A 26,061-nucleotide genomic window follows, 5' to 3' on the forward strand; every position below is an offset into this window, starting at 1 on the left:
TCTGTCTGTCTGTATCCGTCTGTCTGTATCTGTCTGTCTGTATCTATCTGTCTGTCTCTGTCTGTATCTGTCTGTCTGTATCTGTCTGTCTGTCTGTCTGTCTGTATCTGTCTGTCTGTATCTGTCTGTCTGTCTGTATCCGTCTGTCTGTATCTGTCTGTCTGTATCTGTCTGTCTGTATCTATCTGTCTGTCTCTGTCTGTATCTGTCGGGTTAGTATTATTGTATCATTGACTTGTTCATTGACACATCAGAAGAACAACACACCTCCATGACTGTGAGATGTTAACATCAATACAGTGTGAACAGTATAACTGTATGTATATAATATACATTCAATTACACTGTATGTATATTATATACACAGTATATACTGTATGTATATAATATACATCATAATTAAGGTATGTTTACTCAGAAAATGTATTTGACGTCAACAGAGGATTAATCAATAGAATAAGTTCAAATGGTAGAATATTAGTAGATTATTTCTGAAATGATCTTGTTTTATGTTTTCACATCACAATGAACTTTCTTCATTTTAATATGAACTTATAATGAGAATATAAACACCTTCATTTCTGTACATATGAGCCATATCAATCTTTGAATAAAAATAATATTTTGAGTAAATGATCTCGAGTCATCTAGAGTTATGTGTGTTTGGCTCAAAGCTTCACAGATGAACTATGTGCTGCTTTTCTGACTCTTACAAAGAGGACCTCAAATCTCCATAATATTGACACAGATGTTGAACGTAACTGAATTCCCCTGAAAATAAGGGAGGCTGCTAAGGTAGAACTCTGTAAGCCATGCTGTGTAATCCCAGAGTGGAAATAGTTTCAGTGAACTGCTCCATTTTCAGTTTTTAAATGATGTTTCAGTGTCTTTTGGTGTGTGAATGATGGTTGTGTCTGTGATTGTTTCATAGAAGTAAAGGAAAACCACAGTCTAATGATGTGAAGGTCCAGGTGAACAGAAAGTGCAGTAATTCCCTCTAAAATGCAGGTGAAAGAGTCAACTCTAATGTTGTGCACCAGAGTGTGTGTGTGTCACAGTGTGTGTCTTCCACTGTGTGTCGTACACATGTCGCTCATATGAGCTGCTGTAGTCAAACGCTGATGTCATCACTACATTTGCCAGTTGTGGTTTTGAGGTGGAGTTTTTCTGAAGCTTGGTGCTAACTGTGCTAACATCTTGACTCTGTAAGAGTGTGTGTGTGTGTGTGGGGGGGGGGGGGGTACAGGGTGGAGCTGAAGTCATAAAAAAGACAATGTGCATTTAAACATGTGACCTTTTCTGATCAGTTCAGATTTAACACAATAGTTTCACAACAAACAGATTAATATCACACATGTGCTGCGTTTGGCAAATAAATAGTGTCACAATGTGCAAACATGATTCAGAAGTACACACACACACACAAACATACACACACACACACACATAGAAGAGACTATGATTATTTCAGTCTCTAGAATAAGATAATAATGTAATTATAATTCACCTAAAATCATTTTTTGACACGTTTTGGCTTGAACAAATATTGCGTCTCCTGATTAGAAATTGCAGTGAACTTTATTGAGATTTTGATCAAATTATGATGAATTGTTCAGCCACACACTGCAGTATATTATAATATTGTTTTCAATAAAAAAATAAACATTTGTACAAAGTAAGTGGTTCCTCATTTCTATGTTGATAAGAACATTAAAATGAGAAAAAAATAATGGGACAAAAAGAAATCAAGGGACATTTAGAATAGATAAAAAAATGTGATTAATCCCAATTAAATATTTGAATCGTTTGACAACACGAGTTCTATCATGTATTTCCATTTTGTTACAGCTGACAGTCGACACGCTTCTACTTTTGGTGAATTACACACTTGTACGTGCACATGTATGCACACACACACACACACACACACACACACACACACACACACACACACATACAGTATTTAACCATAGCTTGTGCTGGAGTTGAACTGAAGTGATGAATCTTCCAGAGTTTCTTAGCGACGGAGGACGTCCCTGCTCTGAAACCATTGAAGAACCACAAATGAGAACAATCTGGTGGTGAGTTCAGGGACCGCCATGCTCTCTACGTTCTTTAGAGGAATGCAGTGACTGAGCGTACGATGTGATGGCGCTCAAGACAAAACCAGAAGTCACTCTGCAGACAAACAATGGAGACTTCAGTTTGATTGGGATTCTGCACCATGTGGAGTTTAGATTTTTAACATGTGAAAATGTGTGAACTTCTTAAATTGTTAATGTGTTAGATTAAGATGTTGAAACTGGTTCCATTAACCATGTTACTCTCTAAACTTTGAAAATCTTCCCACACTTCAGCCTTTTCCCTGTGGAACAACAGAAGTGAAAGGAAAAGAAAAGGAATCTCAGTGAAGGATGGACATGCAGTCAGCAGAGAGAACTCTGGGACAACTTAACATTCTGTTCCTAAAGTACCTGTAATCTCTATCAGCATATTTATGACACTGACCAAACAATAACCTTTTAACCACTGTAGGGACACAAGAGTTCTGTTGTCGTATGACATTGAGTCAATGGGATCTCCCTTTGGAAACTTCTGTGATGTGGAAGTTAAAATGTACAAAGTTATCAACAGTAGCTGTGATAAACATTATAACAGTATCTTCATCAGTGAACAGGGTGAGTGTTGTATGAGTAAAGTCGTTTTAAATGGATCATCAGGGTTTTCCCACATCACAAACACCAGCTCTCATTTACAGCCTTCCCTGGCTTTTATCTCAGCAGTATTTTTGATTTCTTTTCTGAATAATGACTGATGATGATGTAACATCTTGACAATAACAAAGAGAAAGCTGCTGAGGTTATGAGGTTATATTCATGGCTCTAAGACAATGCCAAACAATTGTTTTATGTGTCTTTCAGTCGGCCTTTCAAAAGTTGCTTTTACTAACACAAAGAATGTGCCAAACTTGGCTCCACAATCGCTTCACATTTGTGGGCCTTGTGGACCAAAATTGTCCATTTCCCAGCAGAATCTATCTGCAGGCCTATAATAAGGATTATTTTAGGAAGGACCAGGTTATGATGTGGTCACTGCATCTTATAAAGGTATCTGTCAAAACCACAGGAGCTGAAAGTAAACACAAAAGTTTCCTCTCTCCATCACCACCATCTCAACTGTGACAGCAGGAAACCATTGTGGACATTTGGGCTATTGTTGAGCAACACTTGTGAACATGTGCTTTTTCTTTACTGACACTAACTCTCTGGTCTTTTGTCGGAAGCAAAATAAAGTAAAAATATTTTGTATGCAAAACACATCACTACTGTCACGAGCTTACAGTCTGAGAAGGATTGAACTCACTTCATTATATCCCAACATTGGTTATCTAATCAGCTCAGTGTTCATTTTTCTAAGCTGTTGTTCCTGCAGCAACTGGTCAACAATGAGCTGAGGCAGCAGAGACACAGACAGAGAAGAAAACTTTTAAAATAACAACATCACAAACAGAATTAGTGAATCTTCTCAAAATGATTCAACAACACAGACAGGATCAAACCATCTGAACACCAACAGAGAAAAACCTCTGAGCAGCTGGGTTTTGATGGCGTGTGAAACATAAACACTGGACAGATGTGGACCAGGTCTGAGCCTCTGCTGAGGACTTGGTCTCACTGTTGGTTGTGTTTTTTGTAATAAGGTAAGAGATGTGTTGAGAAGAGGGCATGAGGATCATGTAAAGCCTCCTCACCTCTGAACTGACAGTGTGAACATCTGCCTCATGTTGACATAGAGATTCACTTTGATCCTCCTTTATCCGCATTCAAGCAGACAACTGTGTTCACATCACCAGAGCCGAGTTAAGGCCTTATGCTGCATTCAAGTTCAAACTCAAATAAAGTCAATAAATCAGCTGAATTTTCTCCAAATGGTCATCATGTCGCATTTAAAAACTTGACCAAATTGGTTGAAAGAATGCAGGGGTTTATGACTTGGGTCGTATTAAATTTGAGGAAAAGCTGCATCTACAACCCCTCACATGCCTCCCTTATTCTAGATGCCATTTTTTCACTCTAACACTTCAGCCTCTGGCTGCAGACCCCATCAGCCTCTGTTCTGCAGACCCCATCAGCCTCTGTTCTGCAGACCCCGTCAGCCTCTGTTCTGCAGACCCCGTCAGCCTCTGGCTGCAGACCCCGTCAGCCTCTGGCTGCAGACCCCGTCAGCCTCTGGCTGCAGACCCCGTCAGCCTCTGTTCTGCAGACCCCGTCAGCCTCTGGCTGCAGACCCCATCAGCCTCTGTTCTGCAGACCCCGTCAGCCTCTGTTCTGCAGACCCCGTCAGCCTCTGGCTGCAGACCCCATCAGCCTCTGGCTGCAGACCCCGTCAGCCTCTGGCTGCAGACCCCGTCAGCCTCTGTTCTGCAGACCCCATCAGCCATCTGGCTGCAGACCCCATCGGCCTCTGTTCTGCAGACCCCATCAGCCATCTGGCTGCAGACCCCATCAACCTCTGTTCTGCAGACCCCATCAGCCTCTGTTCTGCAGACCCCATCAACCTCTGTTCTGCAGACCCCATCAGCCTCTGTTCTGCAGACCCCGTCAGCCTCTGTTCTGCAGACCCCGTCAGCCATCTGGCTGCAGACCCCGTCAGCCTCTGTTCTGCAGACCCCATCAGCCTCTGTTCTGCAGACCCCGTCAGCCATCTGGCTGCAGACCCCGTCAGCCCACATTGCTGAGCTAAGATTTTATTTAATCTGGTCTAAGCTTCCACTTTAAAAGTGGGTGAAATAATTTGTGGGAGTGAAACCATTGAAGTAATGGCAGAGCTATTCTCTCCTCGGGCTAATTGGTAAATGAAATGAATTCTCTCTGCTGTTGCTGGGCTGAGATCTGTGGGAGAACATCACTCATCTTCATTTAAAACATTGATGTGTCAAATTTAGCCACATTTATTGGTGAAACTGCACGTTGCAGCTGAATTGCAGCTAAGTTTGAGGACATAAGAAGCATCAATGTATGTGACAACATGACGGTGACTCATCTCTTGCAATGCAACACATTTTATATAGATTTGCCTAAAAATCGCCAAAACAATTTGGGAAATTGCTGGTAATTAGATCACAGTTACAGCATGTTACTGGATATGGATTACAGCAATCTCTCGTTTTCATGGGGAAACAAATCTGTCACTGACTTTATGACATGATCTTGTTTTCTATTCACATTTCAGAATTTACCTGGCAGCCCGAGCTGGAAGTTATTAGCTGTTATTTCTCCAAAATTCAAATTCACAGTTATCATAAAACATTTGCAGACGACACAGCCATCACATGCTATATTTGCTATATTTATCAAAGTCTTTAGAAATCAAGATATTATTCTCAAGATATTAGTTTCTTTTTTATCGAGCATAAGATGCTCAAGCTTATCGAAAGAGGAACGATATGAAACTGGAGTAGATATTACATCCTCACCCAGATAAACCGGTCACACTTTGTCCCAGTATTAGACAGGGATGGCGACCATTGCATGGTCGAACATATTTGGGTATAAAAGTCATTCTGCGGCCGGATAACATCATGGCCATTAGTCTCCTTCCTTTGTTTCAAAATTGAGCTTCAAGATAGGTAAAAATAAATAAATACTGGGCTGGATGGGTCAAAGCAGAACTTTTTTTTTATGAAAAGGACTTTTTTGATGGAGACCAACTTGTTTGTCTTTTGAGCTACTAAAAGAAAAGTATGAGAGATTGTGTATAGAAATCCTCTGAGACGCGGCGTTGTATTAAGGCCTGTCTTAACTTTGACGGATTCTCAGCCACCCAGTTTGAAAAGATGCTGGGAGAGAGATATCTGGTGAAAAATGGGGGGAAATTATTGGATCATGTTTTAATGCAGACATGTCTAATTATAAAATGATCCATAGGATCTACTGGACCCCAAGTAAGATTAGGTTAGGATTTAGGAAGTCTGACCTGTGTTGGAGATATGATGCGACGTAATGAAAACTTTCTTTTAATTTGACCCATTAGTCTATATTTACATGCCTGTATATGTATGTATTGCTGTCTCTGTTGTATTCCCTCTGTTTTTGTTGTCTCTGTTTCACATGTTTGTCTGTTGTCTCTGTTTAAAGACAGTGATGAAGCACAGGACACATTCTTTAAATGCAGTCTCCTCCATTATCTGAATGAGATAAGATATAAAGATGCTTAGGAAGACAGGACATGACATCCTGAAGACATCGAGGCTAATGTGATACGTCCACATTGAGGCTGCTGCTGCCAGAGAGGACATCAGCCCACATGAACCATCAGTCTGATGACAGATACACACACAGTAGACAACGCAGTGTGTGTGTGTGTGTGTGTGTGTGTGTGTGTGTGTGTGTGTGTGTGTGTGTGTGTGTGTGTGTGTGTGTGTGTGTCATCCCAGTGCTGTTTGTCTTCTTCCTCACTTTTCCAAGTGCCACCAAGTTGTTATGAAGTAAAACCCACAGTCAGAGTAACTCGAGCTCTCGCTGGTTTCTCGTGGTCTGGCTGAGTTCAGCAGACATGGAACAGAAAGAGAAGGAGGAAGAAATCAGAGGGAAAATCCAGCCGTGTTCTCAAGCTGAAAACAACATAAGTCATAAGTGTAATGAAGCCACAGTCTAATTATCAGTCTGACAATACAGAAAACATACAGCATTATTTCAGGTGGCACACTGAAAACTCACATTATTATTATTATAACATTAAAGCAGACTTATAGTGTTGGTAGTGGTGGAGGGAATACTATAATAGTATAATACTCAGTTAATACTCAGTCTGCACATGTGCTGTTACAAACTGTGCGATGATGATGCAAAAATCACGTAATTTCTTTAAAATGATTGAATATGTTCCTGAGTAACTGAGATTTTGTTAAGGGCCTTTTTTGAAAATTGTATTTACATTTCTACATAATAATCCTGAAATAGAAATCAGTCAGTGTCTTGTTTCACATTCATCAGAATCACTTGTTTTTAGTCTATTTTTCCATTTCTCATGACGGTAAATGGTGAATGAAAAACAAACCCTTTCTAATGATTAGGTTTTATTGCTTGAGCCTTTAGCTGAACTCTTTGTTTTTACTGAGAATGAACCTCAGCTTCTAAGGCTCCAAGCGCACACAGTGAAGTTAGTATGAATTATATTTCAGTATAAACTATATCTATAAGTAATGTGTTCACTTCCTTACATCACAACACAGCCTTTGAGTCAGCTGTAAAGCTTCTACTCTCTGAGAAAACCCTGTCCACGCCTCAGTGAGTGAAAGGAGCAGTTACTGAAACTGACCACAACCACAGGATTGTGTCTGTAAAGAATTTCCCATCAACACTAAAATGCAATTCCAAAGCAGCACAGGACGATGTTCACTGGACTCAAACCTACAACCTTTTCTAGCTGGTTTCCTTTTTTACGAGAAGTATATTTTTGCAATGGTTATAAATGTGAGAGAGTCTCCATTATCGCTCACTCACACACAAACACATGCAATAACATCCACCTTTCCCAGAAGAGACATTAGCAGCATGAGTTGCTCTGTAGGGGCACACACACACACACACACACACACACACACACACACACACACACACACACACACGGTCTCTTGACATGTTGCTCTGGGATAAGGAAGTGTCTTCACTTCCTGACTCTCAGTGGACACAGAACTCTTCCAGTGACTGATTATAGTGTCGGCCTCTGTTCTGAGTTCTACACCCAGCTGTTCCACATACTTACTCCCTGTCCTCACAACCAAAGAAAACTTTACTCTCCAGATGAGGAGGACTGAAAATGGCATGTTTCTGACTTTGTACTTTATTTTAATGGATGTGTGTGTGTGTGTGTGTGTGTGTGTGTGTGTGTGTGTGTGTGTGTGTGTGTGTGTGTGTGTGTGTGTGTGTGTGTGTGTGTGTGTGTGTGTGTGTGTGTGTGGGAGCATGGAAAGCTCCTCTGATCATGTTACCGATTGTAAAGTGCTTCCTGATTTGACAGAAAGAAAAGAGAAAACATGAAGTTAAAGTGTAGTTTGTAAGAATTAATCATAAACAAATGTCTAATGTGTCTAAATGTGTTCACACTCTCACTCTCTCAGTGTTTAGATCAGATGTTGCCTGGTGACATTCCTGCACTGCACACAGGAAGTGGATCAATTTAAGTCAAGACAGATGGAGGCAACAGCAACGTTGCACTAATAAAGTGAGATGACTGAAGGTTAAATGATTTTAGTCTTCACCCCTGCTCTGCTGATGTATAGACACACGTGCTCCCTCAGTATTATCTGATAGTTTTGCCTGACAGAGCCCAATTTCACATGAAGGACGCAGAATACAAATACTTTTAACATCGTTAGACTGTAGAAGTTCTGCACTGCACCTTTAAAGACAAACTGAGCAGAAACAGAAGGAGACAGAGGTGGAATAGGATGTGTCAAAGTGAGAGTTTCAAAATAAAAGCACAACAGTAAATATGACACAGTGTTATTCTGTTCTGAGTCGAGCCAGAAAAATAAAACGTGTTTGTTGTTTTTCAGCATGTTGATCCTGATCAAACCTCCCTGTGGGTTAGGTCTGTGGTAAGACTCTGCAGGGCCTGTCTCACTGTCTCACTGCCTCACTGTCTCACTGCCTCACTGTCTCACTGCCTCACTGTCTCACTGTCTCACTGCCTCACTGTCTCACTGCCTCATTTTCTCACTGTCTCACTGCCTCACTGTCTCACTGCCTCACTGTCTCACTGCCTCACTGTCTCATTGTCTCACTGCCTCACTGTCTCACTGCCTCACTGTCTCACTCACTGTCAGTGTTTTTGCTGACAGTTTCTGTACATTTAAACAACATAAGTGGGTGGAGTTGATCCCACTTGTGTTAATCTGGATTAATCTCCATTGTGCAGCAGGCCCCGCCCAGTGAGGTCTGCTTCCAATCATCAACACGTAGACCTACTGCGCTGCTTCAAACGCGTACACATGGTGCTCGACACGTTCCGCTGACTTCCAGCAGCTCATTTATTAGCATTATCAGCAATTGCCCAGTGCATTTTGAGTCCAGTGACGCAGACTAGAGGCAGCACATTGGGTCAATCACAGAGCAACACTGCTGAATTCTTATTCCTTTCCCTGAGCCGACCAGACCAGGCTGCTGAATACAGATGTAGTAGCCAAAGAAGTCCAGCCTCAGACTCCACTTCTCAGCAGTTTCCGGTTAGTAAACAGTATCATTTGTGCAGACACTGCTATTTTGATGCAGCATTACAATGTAATGCACACACACACACACACATTTATGTATATATATATAGCCTCACTTGATGTATTACTGTAATTGAGTAAATGAACTCTATAATAAGCATTTACATCCAACTCATCATACTTCATGTGGCCAATGGTAAGTCTGCATAAAGGGGATGTGGTGTTCATTAGTATGCAAATGATATGCAACTAGGTGCTCCAGTATCTAATCAGTTCAGTTTGCTGTTAGTATGAAGTAATATCCAGTATAATGTTTAGAAATAAAGGGGAACAGCACTGGGATCACATGAGGGATGCAATAGAATTAGAGGATGTGATGAACAAAGCAAATGAAGTGTGCACATTCATGTCAGATTTTAGTCGGACTAAGACAATAATTCAAATGTCAAATGTCAAAATGTCCTCCCCAGTTTTTGACCCTGAAGTACGAGACGACGTATAAACTGCAGAACTGTTGGTCATACGGCGTCTTCAGACAACACAACAAACAAAAGGGGCGTGGCCATCTAACTGGTATCACTGAGTGTGTACAAGTCAAATCAAGTCAATTTTCTTTCTCGAGCCCAACATCAAAGACTACTCCAGGAGCTAAGATGAAATGATATTTCCTTTCATCTACATATCAAAGACAAAGCAGAGAACACTTTGATGATTCTGAATAGAAAACGTCCACAGATGACAGAGAATGACGGATATCCTGCTCCTTATACATCCAGAAGCCAATCAACAGCTGAATAATGTAATATACCAATCGCATGATTGACATTTACAGTTTCAACTGATTTGTAATGGAGAGAATGCTTGGAACATCAATCTTTGCCCTGTTCTCTGGACTCAGTGTCTTTCTACAGACGAACACCATTCACCTGCTAAATCATTGTTGATCTGCATCAGTACTTGAGTTGTCATCAATCTAACCTGCCTGCCATCTGTGCTCTGTTTATTTGACTTCACCATCTGCCAAAGGTACGTGCAGTATCATACAACAGTAAGCTCAGGTCATGCCGAGAGTCTGAGTCTGCAGCACAGAGTAAAAAGCCTTATTAAGTTAAGGGAACAATACTGACTGCAAGGTAAGGACTAATCCAGGAGCTCCACTGGTTGCAATGTCTCAAGACATGGGCTCTGCCTTCATCCAGGCACAGCAGCTAAACGCTTCCACGGCTAACACCTTCCTAGAACACATGTGCCTGCTGGACATCAACTCTGAGCCAACCACTGCACGCAACACTGGCATCATCTGTACCATTGGACCAGCCTCCCGCTCTGTGGACATGCTGAAGGAGATGATCAAGTCTGGAATGAACATTGCTCGGTTGAACTTCTCACATGGCTCGCATGAGTACCATGCACAGACCATCGAGAACGTCCGTGAGGCGTGTGAGAGCTTTAAGCCTGGCAGTATCCAGTACAGGCCTATTTGCATCGCTCTGGACACCAAAGGCCCAGAGATCAGGACTGGCCTCATCAAAGGAAGTGGCACTGCTGAGGTGGAGCTGAAGAAAGGCCAGATGATCAAGATTACTTTGGATGATGACAACAAGGACAACTGCAGTGATGAGCTCCTCTGGCTTGACTACAAGAATATTACCAAAGTGGTGGAATTTGGCAGCAAAATCTACATCGACAATGGCCTCATGTCCCTACAGGTTAAGGAGATTGGCTCTGATTTCCTCATGTGTGAGATTGAGAATGGTGGCACCTTGGGCAGTAAAAAGGGAGTAAACCTCCCTGGTGTTGCTGTGGACCTGCCTGCTGTTTCAGACAAGGACATCATGGATCTGAAGTTTGGTGTGGAGCAGGGAGTCGACATGGTCTTTGCCTCCTTCATCCGCAAAGCAGCAGATGTACATGCCGTCAGGGCAGTGCTGGGAGAGAAAGGCAAAGACATCAAGATCATCAGCAAGCTGGAGAACCACGAGGGTGTACGCAGATTTAATGAGATCATGGAGGTCAGCGATGGCATCATGGTTGCTCGTGGTGACTTAGGTGTTGAGATCCCCACAGAAAAGGTCTTCCTAGCCCAAAAGATGATGATTGGTCGCTGCAACAAAGCTGGAAAGCCGATTATATGTGCCACTCAGATGTTGGAGAGCATGATCAAAAAGCCCAGGCCGACCCGTGCTGAGGGCACTGATGTAGCCAACGCTGTTTTGGACGGGGCCGACTGCATCATGCTGAGCGGAGAGACCGCCAAGGGAGACTACCCTCTGGAGGCAGTGCACACACAGCATATGATAGCACGAGAGGCCGAGGCAGCCGTCTTCCACAGACAGCTGTTTGAGGAGCTTAGGAGACACTCCCAAATAACCAAAGACCCTACAGAGGCTGTGGCTGTCGGAGCTGTAGAGTCATCCTTTAAATGCTGTGCTAGCGCCATCATTGTTCTCACCAAGACTGGGAGGTCTGCCCACCTGGTTTCGAGGTACCGACCCCGTGCCATCATCATCGCTGTGACCCGTAATGCCTGCACAGCCCGTCAAGCTCACCTGTATCGAGGCATCTTCCCTGTTCTGTACACTAATCCCATCCACGATGTTTGGGCAGAGGACGTGGACTTGCGTGTCAACTTTGCCATAGATGTGGGCAAAGCCCGTGGTTTTTTCAAAGAGGGAGATGTTGTCATCATCTTGACCGGTTGGCGGCCAGGATCCACTTACACCAACACAATGCGTGTGGTTCCTGTCGTCTAAATAACCGATGGGACTGCTTTGTTTCCTCAGTTTCACCATTTTCCTCTTTCAACTCCACGCCCAAGCTCACAGCCGTCACATCCACTCTCCAGGAATAATTATCATTTAGGAAAATGTTGATAGTTTAATATATTAAGCCGATCCATCCATCCATGTTCAATAGATCGACTTTATGCACTGTTCTCCATGTTGTAAATAGAGAATAATAATAATAATAATACATATATCATTGTTAATCTGCATTAAAACTTCAGTTATTTTCAATCTAACCTGCCTGCCATCAGTGTTCTGCTTATGTGGGTTCACCATCTTCATGGAGAGCTAGAATAAGAGGCTGGTCAAGGGAGAACATTGGTCCAGCTTTCACTCACGAGTGGACGGTTACTCCAATGAGGGTAACCTGGTCCTATTACTGCTGGACTAGCAAGTGTAAATAGCTTGCTTGTCATCTATATGTAGAGCATTTGAGCTGGTTGTGTGTCAGGACTTGTTATTGACGTTATCTTGTCTATAAATCAAGTGATTCAAACATGCACAGAATGAGTAGGTTACATAACCTGGGTAGAAAACACACGCTATCCAAACTAAAACAATACTGTTCTTTTGTGGGTTCGTTTGTGTCTCTATGTTGAGAAAAAAAACAAAAAAACATATAACATAGGCTCTCATAATTCCTTATGAAAACCAGGAAATGCCTTTCCCATAAGGTGTATTCAAAATGACAACATTGCACCTTTATAGCTTTAACCATTCCAGTTTCACTCTTCAGTTTCCACGTCTCCACACTTTTGATTTGAGCTCCCGACCTTGTACATTCTAACAGTGTGAGTGAGTTAAAAACACAGATAAAGCAGGTTTACAGCTTCAGCTACAGTCGTGCCACAGGCAGATGAGCGGCACAGCCTGTTGAGCTCTGAGGTTCGTATGAACACAACCTGTGATCTGAAGCCAGAGATCAACTATCCAAGCAGCAGCCTCCTCCTCCCTGGACCTCCGTAAACAGCAGTAATCTGTGGTCCAGCTGCAGCTCAGGGACATCGAGTCAAGGACAAGAAGCAAGCGTGAAGGTCAACACCACAGGTTCATGAATAATAACAGCATTTTTTTTTCTTAATTATAACAAACTGGTGTTTGATATTACACAAACAGCTGTCTCTGTCAGCAGTGAGGGCCAGCATCTGCTTTAGAGTAGATTCCAACGCCACCATTGTTTAACAGCAGAAGAGCAGACCTCCACACAGAGTCGGGGTGATTCTCCACATGCAACGCATTACAGCATCCCACATTCATCCAAGAAAGACCCAACAGTGCTGACTAGACTGTGTCATAAAATCTGAAGCAGGCTGGGAGGACCACCAACGTAGTGAGGCCCTTTGGAGAACCCATTTAATGGCTGCTGTTTACCGCCTTTACACCGCCTGTACACCGCCTTTATCAACGGGACGTGAGAGGCTTTCTCTTTCAGAGGAGATATAAGCTCCCCTGACTTATTATGGCCAATGTGAGATCTCTTGCAGATAAAATGGAGGCGCTAAGGGGCTCATCAGGAGCCGGGCAAAGTACCAGAAATGTAATATCGTGTACTAATATTACATATTACATCAGGGTATACAGGATCAAATCATCTCTGTCAAGGGTTAGGTTTATTTGTACTGGGAATGGCAAGAGAAAAGGAGAATGCTTATCTTTGTATATATATATACACATATATATATGTGTGTGTGAAAGTGAATTGTAAAGTAAACATCAGACACTATTTTTACTTAGTTTACTGACTTTGTCTCCTGTTAAAAGCTCTATAATATTGTAAAGGTTTTTGCGTTACTATGAACAGAGACTTGAGATGGTGCATGTTGTGATTTGGTGCTATATAAATACAATTGAATAGAATTAAAATGTAAGCAACATTCACATTAAGAGACTTCTGACTCACTTGTGTTTCCTTCAGCTTCTGACTCACTCACTCTGGACACTGTCTTTGCTGAGAGACACACCCAAAGAGAGGCATTCCACATTCCATGAGATAACTGCATTGGAAAACTGATAAAACATCCGTACAACTGTGCTCCAAATAGCACACTTTAACTCTTATTTTATTTCGTGTCCCTTTAATAAGCATCCATGTTTGTCAGAGTTGCAGCTATTTTTTATTTTGCTTTTCATGATGTATTCAATGTGGTTCCATTGGTATCTTTGTTTGTCGTCACTCTGGACCAATTGTTGCCCATGTTGTCACTGTCATGTTTAAAGAGCATCATCACTGCAAACCTATTGTCACACTGGAACCACAGGTTACCGGCAGGTTAAGGCTGTGATGAACTGAAAATAAAAAATTTTCAACTGTTTCGTTTGTATATGGAGCTCCCACTCCCACAATCATCGATTAAACACAGGACACAGTGGGTGTTCAGTACAGAGTAAGTCTTTTTCAACCCACTCCAAATATGTCTTTTCTGTAGATTGGGTATCAGGTGCCCCCCCTCATGTGGGCCCCCCTCATGTGGGCCCCCCTCATCCTGGAAACCACTAAAGTCACTCATCAGTGACCATTTCACACACTGCACATAACCAGTGCATCCACCAACCTATATGCCACATTTTTGTTAGAAGCCATTTGTTCAATGTACAGTATCTTTACCATAATAATAATAATATGGTTCATATTTACAGAAAACTATTATAAATATCTCACACTTCAAACAGTTCTTTGGAGTTTGTCAAATAAGAAAATGCTCCTTACCAGTCTGAAACTCTGTGAACATCCTGTTCTTGATAACAGATATCACTGTTTCTGTCACATTTCCAGATTGTTATCCAGATAATCCAAATAATCCAAATGCAGGAGACAAGAGGCACGACGACTGATTCAAGAGCTTGTTATTGTTCCTTTTGCAAAGAAACAAACAAAGCCACAGGAGCTCTTTGTTTTCTGAAGTAAAAACTTGAACTCTGAGCTAATAATGAGCAGAATGAACCAGACAGACTTGAACACAAGGTTTTCTCTGGTAGAATCAACCACAGACGGACTGGGAACTCTATAGTGAAGAGGGAATCCAGGGCAGGTGAGTGATTACTTAAGGATCACCAGGTGAAGGAGTTAGGGGAGATGTGTCAAGACAGAGGAAGTGTCAGCGCGACAGGAAGACATGAATGTTTACCAAAATAAAAGGGGAAGAGGAAACAAACAACAACACAAGAGCTGACCAAGCAAAGTGAAAACACTAACAGATCAGATTGTTTTTGAGGTCGATGAGGCCTCAGCTCATGTATGTTACAGTAAAACTGTGAAGAGCCGTCATTCCTGGTGAAGTAAACCTTCTGAATGGGACTGTTGTGTTTCTGTGGGGGTCGGATGATGGTCAAATATTAGTGAAGGTAGAGGTCAGAGGTCAATCTGAGAGGAGCATAGAAAGGACCCATTTCTATGCTCCTGGTTTCTGTCACTTTGTTCATTTGTCACTGTTAAAGTCCACATTTGAGTGTTTATGTTTTACAACAACAACGATTTACAGTTGGTCTTTAATGACGTTTTCACCCTGATTTTCCGTCACTTTAACTGTGTTTAATTGACAAATGAAACCATAGGTTTGATATTTTTACCCCTGTTCAAACTCAGAGATGATGTTCACATGTTGAAGTTTAGAGCTGCAGCGGCATCATTCCTCACTGTGAGTGTGTTGAGAATCAGACCGCAGTGAGTTCAGGGAAAAGGCCTCAGACTCACCTCTCTATGATTGTATCTGACACAAATCAATACAGAAAATTCACATTTCTCTGTGAGTTTTTCTCAAATCCGGATATATTTGCATGCATATATTTGCGTGTTTCACCAACAAGAGAGAGCTAATTCTACCTTCCTTCCTTCCTTCCTTCCTTCCTTCCTTTCCTTTCTTTCTGCAGAACACACTCATGTTTTCATTTAGCTGGAGAGTGAGGCCGGGTTTGATTCTAAGTCAAAGTTGTTCAGAGAGCTTTGACTCGTCCTCTCTTCACTTCTAACAGATCTGTTTTTGACAGAGATGACGACTGACTCTCCTCTTTATGTCAAATAAACATCAGTCAGTGCTTTTGATATTAAGGATGTGATTGGACAGAAACTCCAGCAGAGCCAGAGTGTTGAATCTATTTCATATGGTGCTGATTTGCACACAGTGATTTGAAAAGTTGTTTTTTTTACTCACAGATTCCTTAGAGAGAGAAAAGAGCAGTGCATGTCAGTGAAATAACTTGGGAATAAAGATCTTTTCTGAACATCAATGTGACTATTATTCAGGAGAACTGGGAGTTACAACATGCAGAATAAGAGTCTTGAACATGGGCTCCCTGGATCCACAATATCAAAGCTTTAGCATAATGACTATTTCAAGGAGAAGGGACCAACAGTTTCCCACTCCTCTGCACACTTTCTTGTGGAAAACTTCAAAGACCTTGTGTCACAGTTCTTTTTATAACCTTCCTTTACTGTAGAACAGTCTGCAGTCACACTGAAGGAACACAAACATATGCATGAGTAGAAAATCAGGCAGCGAAAAGCCACAAAGCCGAGGGTCCAACGTTTCTGTTGCATCCATCACACGTCGTCTGTGATTGGTTGGAGCTCGTTTTCCCCAGACGAGGACGAATGAGACAGAGACTTTTCCCTTCTTTACGTAACAGTGGTGATGATGAAGTCTATCAAACCACATGACTCAAGATGTAAATGTCAAGAACATGAGATCATGAGCGAGCAGGGGTCATCTTTTCTGCCCATGCAATTTAAATATGGAAGAAATTATCAATACAGATGTTCCTCATCATGTTGGAGCCTTATTTTAATGTTGATATGCAGATGGGCAATTCTACTGTGATGGGAAGTAAAGAAACACAATAAAAAGTTCAATAAATACATATGACATATTCATACAATACACAAACAATGATTGTTTTGAATGTTTTAATTGAAAACTGATTTAATTTAAAAGTGAAAATTGATTTAATTTAGAGTTTAGACCAATTCACCTCATCCCTGCGTGTGCGTGGGTTTTCTCCGGGTTATCTGGCTTCATCCCACAGTCCAAAAATATGCAGATTTGAACATGAACATGCTAACTCCATGATGTTTTGTAGGTGGAAGTAGGCAGACCAGGTAATGTTACTAATGTGGGATTAAAAAGGATAGTGTATGTGTATGTATGTGTATGTGTATGTGTATGTATGTGTATGTATGTGTATGTGTATGTGTATGTGTATGTGTATGTATGTGTATGTATGTGTATGTATGTATGTGTATGTATGTGTATGTATGTGTATGTATGTGTATGTATGTATGTGTATGTATGTGTATGTATGTGTATGTATGTATGTGTATGTATGTGTACGCATGTGTGTATGTGTATGTATGTGTATGTGTATGTATGTGTATGTATGTGTATGTGTATGTGTATGTATGTATATGTATGTATGTGTATGTATGCGTATGTATGTATGTATGTGTGTGTATGTATGTATGTGTATGTATGTGTATGTATATGTATGTATGTATGTGTATGTATGTGTATGTATGTGTATGTATGTATGTGTATGTATGCGTATGTATGCGTATGTATGTGTATGTATGTATGTGTATGTATGTATGTGTATGTATGCGTATGTATGTGTATGTATGTGTATGTATGTATGTGTATGTATGCGTATGTATGCGTATGTATGTGTATGTATGTATGTGTATGTGTATGTATGCGTATGTATGCGTATGTATGTATGTATGTATGTGTATGTATGCGCATGTGTATGTATGTATGTGTATGTATGTATGTATGTGTATGTATGCGTATGTATGCATATGTATGTATGTATGTATGTATGTATGTGTATGTATGTATGTATGTGTATGTATGCGTATGTATGCATATGTATGTATGTATGTATGTATGTGTATGTGTATGTATGTGTATGTATGCGTATGTATGTATGTATGTATGTATGTATGTGTATGTGTATGTTTTAAGAATGAGTCCAGTTTAAAACTCTGTTTTCAGAGTCAATGACTTTGTAGTTGAAGTTATTTCCTATGTGAAGACAAAAATAGAGCAGTAACTGTGACCTCTTTACATATGTTTATATGAATATTCTGAAAACCTTCACTTGAAACCTCTTCAGCAGCAAAGTTCCAGACAGGACTGTTGTATTTATTATTCTAACACTTTCACATTCACCAACACAAGAATGAAAAAAGGAAAGTTCATTCACCTCATCAGCTCTTTCTCAATCTGATTTTTTTGACTTGCTTCTGGCCTCATGTCAAAAGCAAGAGTGGAAAATTCCACAGCAGTAAGATAACTTCACTCCTGTGCTCTTTATTTCAAATTAAAAGCATGTGTGAAATATCACGGCTTCACTCTGACAACAGTGTGAAGAGGAAGATGATGGAGAGGAGGCTGAAGACATTCTAACCCATGCTCTAAATGCTTATTTCATCTAAAGAACATAAGCATGGCTACAGTCACATGTTGGTGTCTGCATATGTTAACCTGGCTCATTGTGGGAGCATTGAAACCTGCTGTTGAAGTGTGTGTGTGTGTGTGTGGGGGGGGGTCTCTTTACCCTCACACCCAGAACAGGAAGGAACTGCCCTGCACTCAGATTGTGTTTGAATGAGCCTTTTTCCAAATTCATTCATGTGGAAGGAAGTGTGATTCAGTCACAGCCAAAAAAAATAAAAATAAAAATATTTCAGATTTAAAAAAAGTACAACTTTAAATCTCAGATTGCAGCTCTGGAGCAGCAATAATCTGAATCCACACAAACACCTCAAAACATATCTTAACCAATCAGGTCAACTGGGCTTAAATAAACCAGGACAGAAGTCGAGCTTCTCCAGGTGTTTGCCTCTGCACTGACGACAAGTCAAATGTCAATAAAATTGTTTAAAACTATAAATATAACACATGGAAACTGGAGAAATGACATGTTCTATTGTTGATGTTTCAATTATGTTGTTTTTATGTAGCCAGGACTGATCATGTGACCGTCACTGTGATCAATTTATACTCCTGCGTAAAGTGCTCTGCGTAGGCTACGCAGAGTCCTCTGCGTCGTCTCCGGGTGCACGAAACATTTTTTAAGTGTCCGTCACTCCGTCAAGGGACAACGGAGACGGCAAGAGCTGCGATTGGTCCTCAGGACAGGCTGAGATAACTGCTGCTCTGTGCCGGCTCACAGTGAGCACTGAGCGTCCACAGAGGGCGGAGCTGAACACCGCCGACTTCGTCGCTGCCGAACTATAAATACGTCATATCTTAACACACACAGCACATGTTTAGACTCTAAATGGCCAATTTCTCGCCTCAAATTATCTTAAAACTGCGTTCCGTGACACAGAAAAGTGAGAAACGTTCACTGTTTCAACAACAACAGTCTTTCTTCCTCGGACGCCATTGCCCACTGTAGCTAAAAGCACAACAACCTTGCGCAGCGACCCCTACTGATCGGGCGGGAAATTGCAGCGCCTATCCGTCACCACGACGCAGAAGTATAAAGGCTGGAGTGGTCTACGTGGTGACGCAGACGGATAACGCATTACGCAGTCGGAGAAGTATAATGTGGCCTTTACTCTGTACTGAACACCCACTGTGTCCTGTGTGTAATCGATGATTGTGGGAGTGGGAGCTCCATATACAAACGAAACAGTTGACAAATTATATTTTCAGTTCATCACAGCCTTAACCTGCCGGTAACCTGTAGTTCCAGTGTGACAATAGGTTTGCAGTGATGATGCTCTTTAAACATGACAGTGACAACATGGGCAACAATTGGTCCAATGACAGACAATCAGAAAACTTACAGAGTCTGTTCTTCTGACTCCTTCTGAACTATGACCCTGATCAGGAAGTCAATGAGAGGTTTTATTACTATTATTATTATTACACAAGTTGAACCAGGGGCAGTTTGTGTGGAGCATCATAGAAGGTGGGCAGTGATCTGTGTTTCATGGGGGAAAGTGCTGTGTAATGGTTCCTGCAGCTAAACTCAGGCCTGTTTTACTGATGGAGGTTTTCTTCAGATTCTTCACTATAGTTAGTTCAGAGTTTACAGTTATACAACGTTATTATGTCAGAGTTCTACAACATAGTTCCTCAGTGTCTGCTCAGGCTGTGTCAGGGGTCGCCTTCACCCTGTTATAAGCCCATGAATCATGAATCTAAATCATCTTGGAGACATTGTTTCAAGGTAGAAAAGCTTGAAATAGTTTTGTAATAAATGAGGCTAACAACCAGCTAACATTGTTTTAGTTGTTTTAGACAACTGTGAGTAGTTGGTGAGTAAGAAAACTAGCGCTGCCGAGCATCGTGAAGTCAAACACACTTTCACATTCAGCTGAACTTTAACTGAACAACAGCACTTAGAACAAAAGTTCAAGCTCCACACATCTGGATGAGTCCATGTGACATAACGGGGGTGTAGATGAGCGCTGGGTCCAGTCAACTGTCCACTCACACAATAGTGATCAATGTGTGGTTGCCAGCAGAAACACAGAGCTTCCTCTGTGACGTCCACACTCACATTGTATTGTTCTGAGCTCAGTCCACCTACTGAAGGTCAACGTAGTTTATCCGATTCACGTTAAAGGGTCTGGATTAAACTTTACCAAATAAAGGACAGTCGTTAGTCAAGAATGATATTAAAAAAGAAAAGTTATGTTGACACAGTAGATGTGTCTGACATGACATGGACACTGTCAACATGTGAAACGTGACTATAACAGGCAGGTTAGGGTTAGGCTTGATCCAGGGTTAGATTGTTAGATTTTACTTGTCTACACTTCCACGTCCACACCTGCTGCTCACCTTTAAATAAATAAAGAAGTCCATGTGCTTGGTGACCTACTGCTGCCTCGTGTGGTCAGTTTGTGTCACTGAGGTCAAACTGAAGGGGCAGTTTCAGATGGAGGCAGCAGTGGATCTTCAGGTGCTGTGTGCTCTATGGGCTTTGGTGTGGGAGAGTGAGTGGTCTAGCTTCTCATTGATATATTCAGTGCTGACCACAGGTCAGTAGATCCTAACCCTCAGACACATGCACTTCAAAAAAAGCTCAACTCTTCCTTTAAAAAGGATCAGTTCCTTCCTTTTTAATAATAATCCAGATTGGATTGAAACACGTTGTTGTTCTTGAAGCAGACCTTGTGTTTGTGTCCAGTGTTGTGGTAAAATTAATGACACATTTGGAGCATAAATGAAATAATTTCAATATTCTCAATTAACCAAATAAAAATCAATAAATCTCCAAACAAAATCCTGAAAAACAAATCTGACCAATAAATGAATATCATCATAATACTACATTACAGAATAAAACTAATTCCTAGGGAATATATACACATATATATATATACTTATATATATATAGAGAGAGAGAGAGAAATTATCCATTTAGAGTCTAAACATGTTTGTGTGTGTTAAGATATGACGTATTTATAGTTTGACAGCGACGTTGTCGGCGGTGATCAGCTCCGCCTCTGTAGACGCTCAGTGCTCACTGTGAGCCGGCACAGAGCAGCAGTTATCTCGGCCTGTCCTGAGGACCAATCACAGCACTTGCCGTCTCTGTTGCCCCTTGACGGAGTGACGGACACTTAAAACATATTTCGTGCAGTCGGAGACGACGCAGAGTCTCTGTGTAGGTTACGCAGAGCACTTTACGCAGGAGTATAAATTGGGCTTTAGCCTCTTGTTAGCTTGTGACATAATTGTTGTGTGTGTGAAAGCCTTTTCCTAAACCAGTAGCGGAGTTACAGGGATGTTTGCTCACGTTTGAACCCGCCGTGGTTCTCTTTGTGTCATTGTGTGAAAAGTGGAAACACTAGATAGATAGCTAGCTAAGTTAGCACGATGCCACGTATGCTAATCGCGGGTGGCGCTTCCGCTAGGCTAGCTAAGATATGTACTGTAAAATGTAATGTGAGTGTAAACAGTGTGGCTAAGTTAGCTAAGTTAGTAACATGCTACTACTGTATTTAAATGACATAGAGAGACAGATAGATGCTTATTTGTGTTGATACCACAGCAGTTTGTGATTGTTATTGTTCTTTGATAACTGTGATGTACACCATGTGTCTAATTGCAATGCCGCTGTTTAAATAGTCTTCTGTTTATTCATTTGTTAAAAGTATAATTTGATGATGGATCATTATCTCGGTTTAAATACTAAATACTAAACAAACTCATGAAGCTCATGGAGAAAATCGAAACGTGTACAAAGCAGTAATCAGAGAAAATAGCGGTTACTTTGAGGAATTTGAATATGGATTCTATTTATTTATTACACACTTTTTGTTTACTACATAGTTTGATGCCTTCACTGAGAATGTACAGTCATGAAAATAAAGAAAAAACATGCAAATGAGAAGGTGTGTCCAAATGTTTTAGTGGAATGATGTCATGTGATTAATATTAACTGTTATAATTGGTTTATTTGCTGGATTATAGATCAGATTGTGAACCTGTGGAGGTTCAGTGGTGAGACAGGAAGGACGGTCGACTGGTGAACTCTGGAGAACCTCAGACATGATCTCAGGTAAGGACATAATACACAGAACAGAAGTTTGCACTTTATTAGAGTTACATGAACATGGTTCATGTGGGAAAAACAAGACGGATCCTTGAGGTTCTATGAACACAATGGACAGCTGAGGATGTTTGATGTGGCGGCCTTATCAGTTGGAATACTTTCACAAGTTATTTTATCAAGCTGTCCCATCACAACGCCACTCCTTCCACTTACCTCCACTGACTCTACAAAGAGTTTTGAGCCATGTGGTCAGAGTAATCTCTGAAGCACTTCCCCTCATGGTTCCTCTCATGGTTCCCCTCATGGTTCCTCTCATGGTTCCACCTATTGTCCCCACACTCTTGTCAGGAGTCATTAGTCTGTTTTCCGTGGTTGAGGGACAAGCGTCCTGGCGTCCACTCACAGACTTTAGGGTTCGGTCTCAGGGACAATTACTGTGTATATTACTATATATATATTTATATATCATATAATATGATTACTGTGTACAGCTCACACTGTGTGTGTGTGCGGCTGCAGAGGTGACAACTGGCTACACAATGTGGACATTATACATTATATTATATATTAATGCTGCAGAAACAACAGAATGAATCATATGTTAATCCACCACATGTTTGTATTCATATCACTGATGTAGTTCTTTAAGTTTATTTTATTCACTGATGAATAAAATAAAGTTGTTTGTTGAAGTTCAGCTCTGTGACACACACAATAATCATTTTAGCTGCTTTTTTAAGTTTAATTTAAAAGGGTCAGATGTTAAAAATGTGCTGCTCCACTTCTGTCTTCAGCACCAATAAATGTACAGTATGTGGTTTAGTGTGGAAAAGTATTATTGAGTTTATCATAGTGTTGTGTACAGTATGTGGTATAGTGTGGAAAAGTATTATTGAGTTTATTATAGTATTGTACAGTATGTGGTATAGTGTGGAAAAGTGTTATATAGTGTATTATAGTATTGTACAGTATGTGGTATAGTATAATATAGAAGTCAAGTATAATTAAATGTAGTAATAGTAAGATTGATTGATGATGACACAAATATACAGTAACACATGAATATTCAGGAACATTAATGCTCTCACAACATGGAAAGATCTGACACGCACACACACACACACACTCACACACACACGCACACACACACACTGAATCTTTCTTTTGTGTTTTTCAAATATTAAATAAATCAAACTGTTTGTGTTTCACAGGTTGATGGGAACAGCTGTTGTGGTGTGACGCTGCCCCCTGCTGGACATGGATGATGGATGTTTTTTGATTACATAACAACATTCCATCATGATATTGCAATAAGAATATTTGTGATTTGAGAATTGTTCACACAATTTCAAAATAAAAGTTTGTTTTAACGTGCAAGAATATACAGAATCAAGTCCATTTTATTTCTATAGCACAAACAGAAACTCTCAAACTCCAGGACGAGGCACAGAGGAGGACCACAGATAACTTATTATTATTATTTATTTGATAAAACACCTCCTCCTGATCTCATCCAGCCTCTGTGTGGGTGAACATAACCTGTCATCTACATCTCTGACACAGTGGATCATTTCTTTATTTGTCTTTATCATCAATATGTTTCTCTATTGTTTTCTTATCGTTCTTGCGGCCATTTGTTTTCTCTGTTTTTCCCCAATGTTCTTGGATTTTAACATAAACAGTTATACAGTTATTGGTCAAACAACATCAAAGTATATAGAATATACAAGAATATACAGTTGTATACAAAATGACAAAGTATTGATGAAGTAGCAGGTATCATCAGAGTCTTTCAGGAGTCTTTCACCACCATGTTTTACTCTAATCCAGTTTCAAGTAAACAGTAAAGTAAAGATTACAATCACAAAAACAGTGATGATGAATGTGTAGATGGACGAGTTCACGTGGAGCTTTAATGTTTAAACGACTGACGTAGACTTTGGGCCAATTCTAATTCCTATCTTAACCCTCAAGCTCAAGCCTTAATCTTAACTGGCCTCAAAACCAAGTGTTGAGGGTTATTTTGTCACTTAGAAATGGGACACCCCTTAAATGCAGATACGTCTTCAGACTGTAGGGGGCAGAATAACGCCAAAGCTGCGTCCAGTCTGTCAACTCCAAAAAAGAAGAAGAAGAAGAAGACATTTACGTCAGGATTATTTATTCTGATCCGTTTGTCAGTCAAGTTATTAGGTTGTCAGTTAGTTATAAGATGATACTCATACAAATATTCAGCTGACAGTTACCACACACCACGACTTATTGAAAAGTAAACCACACCGGCCGACTATTGACAAAAGATGGTCAAATAAAAATAAATGTTAGGCAACAATGACGTCAGTAATCCATAATCTGGGCCTAAACTAAGATCATTGTTATATCTCTATTAACAAAGAAAATACTTCATTTGTATCGCACTCGCTTCACTGCTTTTGACGCCATCTTTGTTATGTGAAAACACGCAATGCATTCTGGGTAGCCCTTGCTCTCGAGGGTGGTCTCGGATAATCTCAATATTGAGGGCGATACAGCCCTTAAACTTGGCCTCAACTTAATTTTTCTGAGAATCAGGACAGAACTTGGACTAGAGGGAGAACATTTTTGAGATTGAGGGTTAAGAAAGGAATTGGAATTCACCCTAAGTCTTAGACTTTGACTCCATAAAACGTGACAAACAAAATGATGTCATTTCCTGTGTCACTGCGCTTGGTCATGCACCAACTCTTCATTTTCAACATGGACGCCTTGTAAAGAAGCCTGAGTGAGCAGGTTCCACATGTACGACCGTTTACAACGTGCTGAGCACAAACGCCTCAGTGTTGTACTTTAGTGTCTGCTGTGAACTGTGAGAAGAAAACTGATCTGAAACTGATCTGAAACTGATCTGAAACTCTTCATGTGACACAGAGAAATCCTGGATCTGTTTTTATCTACAAAACACTTTGATTTGGTCGTGTGTGTTTTTAATGTTGTAAAAAGTGTTTCACAGTTTCCTGTGACTTCAGCTGTGATCTGTCAGGACACTGTTTATGTGATAGAATATATATATATACAGTACAGACCAAAAGTTTGGACACACCTTCTCATTCAATGAGTTTCCTTTCTTTTAATGACTATTGACATTGTAGATTCATACTGAAGGCATCAAAACTATGAATTAACACATGTGGAAATATGTACTTAACAAAAAAGTATAAAACAACTGAAAATACGCCTTATATTCTACTTTCTTCAAAGTAGCCATCTTTTGCTCTGATTACTGCTTTGCACACACTCTGCATTCTCTTGATGAGCTTCAAGAGGTAGTCACCTGAATGGTTTTCACTTCACAGGTGTGCCCTGTCAGGTTTAATTAGTGGGATTTCTTGCCTTATAAATGGGGTTGGGACCATCAGTTGTGTTGTGCAGAAGTCAGGTGGATACACAGCTGATAGTCCTACAGAATAGACTGTAGAATGTGTATTATGGCAAGAAAAAAGCAGCTAAGTAAAGAAAAACGAGTGGCCATCATTACTTTAAGAAAAGAAGGTCAGTCAGTCCGAAAAA

The 26,061-nt window shown here is 40.7% G+C and overlaps 1 protein-coding gene across 1 annotated transcript; it reads left to right on the forward strand.

Annotated features, from left to right (window-relative positions):
* Window positions 1–10,383: 10,383 nt before the first annotated feature.
* On the forward strand, window positions 10,384–11,970 carry LOC310937123 (pyruvate kinase PKM-like; the record flags this gene model as incomplete). Its single annotated transcript, XM_083901321.1, has 1 exon — window positions 10,384–11,970. The coding sequence occupies one exon, from the start codon at window positions 10,384–10,386 to the stop codon at window positions 11,968–11,970; it is 1,587 nt and encodes a 528-aa protein (XP_083757447.1).
* Window positions 11,971–26,061: the final 14,091 nt, after the last annotated feature.

Source organism: Microchirus variegatus (genome assembly GCF_963457635.1).
Source record: "Microchirus variegatus genome assembly, chromosome: 15".
NCBI classification, from domain to species: Eukaryota; Metazoa; Chordata; class Actinopteri; order Pleuronectiformes; family Soleidae; genus Microchirus; species Microchirus variegatus.